Here is a 4,074-nt window from a genome sequence, read left to right on the forward strand (position 1 = left end):
TCCTTGGAGCGTGCCATGTAGATATAGCTAATACAGCAAATTATTACCAACCCCGCCAGGGTCCCTTCAAGCAAAGTACAAAACAGATAAGTAATGCTCCTCTCTAGTAAACTTTAAGAAAGACAAAAGCTGATGTTTTCCTTATAGTTCATAAAAATATTTATTGATTTTAAAATGAAATATGTCTCACAGGGATGTTCACAAAATGCTTTCTGATTTTTCTTAAAGTTTTATTCCAGCGTGATTATGAACTAGATAATTTAATGGTTGAAGCCTCAGAGCATGCCATATTTCCTGAAAATTATCTCTTGATTACTTAGAGTTTTCTTTTTTTGGATGCCAGAATCAAGATCTGTGATGGATTCTGCAGAAGATCATTTCAAGAAAGTCATTCATAATGATGCAAATGAGAATGCTAGTAATGATGATAAGGATAGTGAGTGTAGCGACAGTGAGAAAATAGGCTTCATTCCAACAAAGGAAGATAAAGAGAGTGGGAGTACAAGTGACAGTGATGAGGAGGATGAGACCAGCAATAAAGCAGAAGCAGCTATTATGCAGATGCTTAAAGAAGGGGAAGATAAAGAAAAAGAAGCAGAAGACCCAGATTACAGTAACGCTTACAGTATCTCGACCACTGAAGAAGTGACACAGCAGGCGTCACAAACTGAAAGCAAGGACTTCAGAGTTCTCCAGCACGAACATGATTCCCAAAGCCCTGGTGAGGAGCTGTTATTAGCTTATGCTCGTGTCTGTGGCTTTTATTGCAGTGTCTTACCTTTTGGCTCTTTTGTAATTGATAAGCTATGGTTATATGGTTCTATCAATAACTATGTATGTGGTTATTTTAGAAATAAGAAAACATCTTGAATTTCTGAAGAAGTTGAGGCTATACCTTTGGACATCCCTATCAAGAGCTCAGTAAGTACAGTGGGGTTAATGGAAAGAAATTTAATAAATGATAATAAAAATAGTTTCTTTGAACTAAGTAGACATCACAGTGTAGTACCCCTTAAAGAAAGAAGCTATGTGGTCATCACCTAGGTTTGTGGAAAACCAGGAGACCTAAGGCATGCTTAGGATTTTATACTTCCTGCAGCCACATGAAGGAAGATTCCTAATATAACAGAAAGTCTGCACAAAGTGTAGTGATTGTCTACACGTTTTAGGAACTACAATTTTAACTATTGCTCCTTATTCTTTTTCAAATTCTCTGTCGTGCTTTTCTTGAGCATGTTTCCTCACATGTTTTAAGGCTACTACTTCTACAGCATTTAAAACAGTTTTCCTACAAAATTTTCCTTTCCATATATACCTTCCGTGTTTTTGCACGTCAGTTCTCATGCATGATCTTCTCATCTCCAGATTCTGATTCCTTTCCCTGCTTGATATGGAAAAGAATTAACAATAGTGCTGTTCACATTGACGGTGAAGTGTCTTCTCTGCATTCTGGAGATGACATGCTAAAGAGATTAGCATTAATTAAAGGCAGACAATTTAAATGTGTAAGACAGAAGTTTACATAGTTTTTGTTCATGGAACACTACTCATTGCATCAGATAACAAACTGGGCCTGTAAACCGGAGGCTATTGACCCCAGCCAGAAAGGAAAGCTGGGTCTTCCCAGGTGTGGATCTAAGGTGATGTGTATCAGGCATTTTTGAAGCCTTGGATGAAGGAGGTAGTTGTCATTGTCGTGATAGTTGTTGATAACCCACTTGCTATTTTTAGCTGGAAACTAAGGCAGGAAGGCTTTCAAAATATATTTTGTGTTTTATCTCCTGTGAGTTATTTCTTGTAGAACAGATAACACTTTCTGCATAAACAGACATGGACAAGAGGTGCCACATAAGTCACAGAAGCCTCAGATGCTACAAAAGTATCCGGAGTTGTAAAGGAGACGATTACTAATACATTCAATAACTGAAAGGATTGCAAGCTACTTAGGACTAACCTTAGATCCAAGGAAGATGGTTTGCTATTGATTTAATTTATACATTTAATGTTTAGTTGATTTAATGAACAAAAACATTTATTTTAAAATCTATTAGTAAGCAAATTTCTTCTGTCCCATGTCCCAGCTTTTCTTGGTGTAATGTTATGTACATGCTATTTCTCCTTTTCTTTCAGGTATGTCAGTCTGTTAAAAGACTTTGTTGAGTCTGAATTCTTTGTGATAGATGGGGATTCCTTACTACTTATGTTTTTAGATGAGGAAACACAATATCTAAACTTCTTCTACCAAATTGAATGCTTCCTGCAGGATTTCACTGAAAAAGGAGCCAAATACGTCATTGTCTTCTTCAAGGTACTGAACAAGTAACACTTGTTTGCTGTTTAAACCACTGCACTCCTTCAAAACCAACTGCTCAGTTCTAATCAGGATTAGGAAACTGTTCATTGTGTCAACAAATGTAACTGAATAATTTCATTGTTTTTATTTCCCACAGGATGCAGAACAGATGTACTTTCCATATCCTCATTTTCTTTTCTTACGTACTGCATTAATAGAACACCTGAGGCATAACACAGGCACCACTGTTCATACAGAATTTTCCAATTGTTTATCATCCAAATGGGAGATTTTCCTGAAGAAAAGCTATCCTTACTTCATCATCGTATCTGACGTAGGACTGACCTCTCTCCAAACAGACTATTTATCTATTTTAATTGCTCATTCATTGTCAGAGAAAATCAACATTGTGCTTGCTTCAGGACAGGAGTATGATATTCTTCGAGTTTATGGATATCATGTTCAGAATGTGTATAAACACAGATTATTTTTTCAAAAGGTAAGTTACACAACTTTGTTGTTGGTTTGCAATAATGGTGTTAGTTCTACTTAGCAGATTTAATTAAAATATCTCAATGAGTATTATATTTTACATATTAAAATCATAAAGCACTGATACGTGGCTCATTTTATGTATCTTTAATCTACTAGCCTTCAAAACCTTAATGGCAAACATTGTGATTGGTGGCAAATTCCTGCCCTGTTCTCTATAGTCTCATTTCAAATCCTTTTTCACTTAAGATATGGTAGTCTCAAATACAGCCTTCCCATATCTTCGGTATCATGTGTCTTAGTTGACTTGTAATATGCCAGACAAGACTAGCATTTAGGCCAGGGATGTGATTTTTAAAGGAGGTTTATTTAGAATAGATGTTTCTTGGAGGCTGAGGATTGTTATATATCTGAATGGTTTCTGTCTGTGGCTAGTAGTCCCTGATGCATTATATCTATTGACTTTTGCATATAACTTTCACTTCTGGACTTCTTAGTATGAACAAGAACTGCGATATGCCTGTGAAAACCTAGTCAGGTACAAAGAACCATTCGTGTGTCTGTATGAACATCTCAAGCTGAGCCTGAAAAGCATACAAAAAGAGGTAATTGGATCTCTTTGATACTTCTTTTTTCTCGTAAGGTTGACTGTCTTCCTCCATTCCTTTACCTGAAATTCTTTCCTAGCCAGAACTGGGGGCTCTCTTCCTTATCCTGGAGTGACACCCTGAGTCTGAGAAGGCCCACTCTTCACAGCAGCTTGAAGCTGTTTCTTTCTTTAAGTTCACTGAAGTAGGATGGTTCAGCTGGAAGCTGATCAGTGGGATGCCATGTAAGGGATGTTTCCATCTTGGCGACTGCCTTTATCTTGTGGAAGATGGGAACCCGCCCGTTCAGCAGAAAACACCATCTGTGGCATAAATCCACCCTTAGCCACTGGGGGGGCCTGCAGCTACTACCCTCCAGGTGTGCTGTGGCCATTGCCTCACCCCCAGGGCAGCAGCTGGCTCCTGAGGGTGGGTGTGGGAGGGTACGGTCAGCAGCGGCGGGCGAGAGTCGCCAGCAGCAACCTCGTCTGTAGAGACATCTCAAAATCTAAACCTCTCTGCTGCAGCTGCCAAGGCTTGCACACTCTGTTAACTACTAAAAGTATTCACAATCTGGGAATTTTTTTTTTTTTAAGAGCTTGATTACAGTTGCAAGGTCTGTGCTTGCATGATTAAAGCGATGGATTCGTTAATCTCATTTTATAATATTTTAACCTTAAAAATTTGGTATTTTTATGTATA

The 4,074-nt window shown here is 38.0% G+C and overlaps 1 protein-coding gene across 1 annotated transcript in view; it reads left to right on the forward strand.

The window, feature by feature from the left end:
• Positions 1–357: 357 nt before the first annotated feature.
• The window catches only part of LOC104079835 (probable ATP-dependent RNA helicase DDX60), a gene marked incomplete at its 3' end in the record, with an annotated part of 13,758 nt that continues 10,041 nt past the window's right edge, over positions 358–4,074 (forward strand). The window contains exons 1-5 of the mRNA XM_009582003.1: positions 358–721; positions 852–921; positions 2,131–2,308; positions 2,451–2,792; positions 3,283–3,390. Coding sequence (XP_009580298.1) covers positions 358–721; positions 852–921; positions 2,131–2,308; positions 2,451–2,792; positions 3,283–3,390 — 1,062 coding nt within the window. The remainder of the gene's footprint in view (positions 722–851; positions 922–2,130; positions 2,309–2,450; positions 2,793–3,282; positions 3,391–4,074) is intronic.

This window comes from Fulmarus glacialis, unplaced genomic scaffold, assembly GCF_000690835.1.
Source record: "Fulmarus glacialis isolate BGI_N327 unplaced genomic scaffold, ASM69083v1 scaffold16747, whole genome shotgun sequence".
Taxonomy (NCBI): Eukaryota; Metazoa; Chordata; class Aves; order Procellariiformes; family Procellariidae; genus Fulmarus; species Fulmarus glacialis.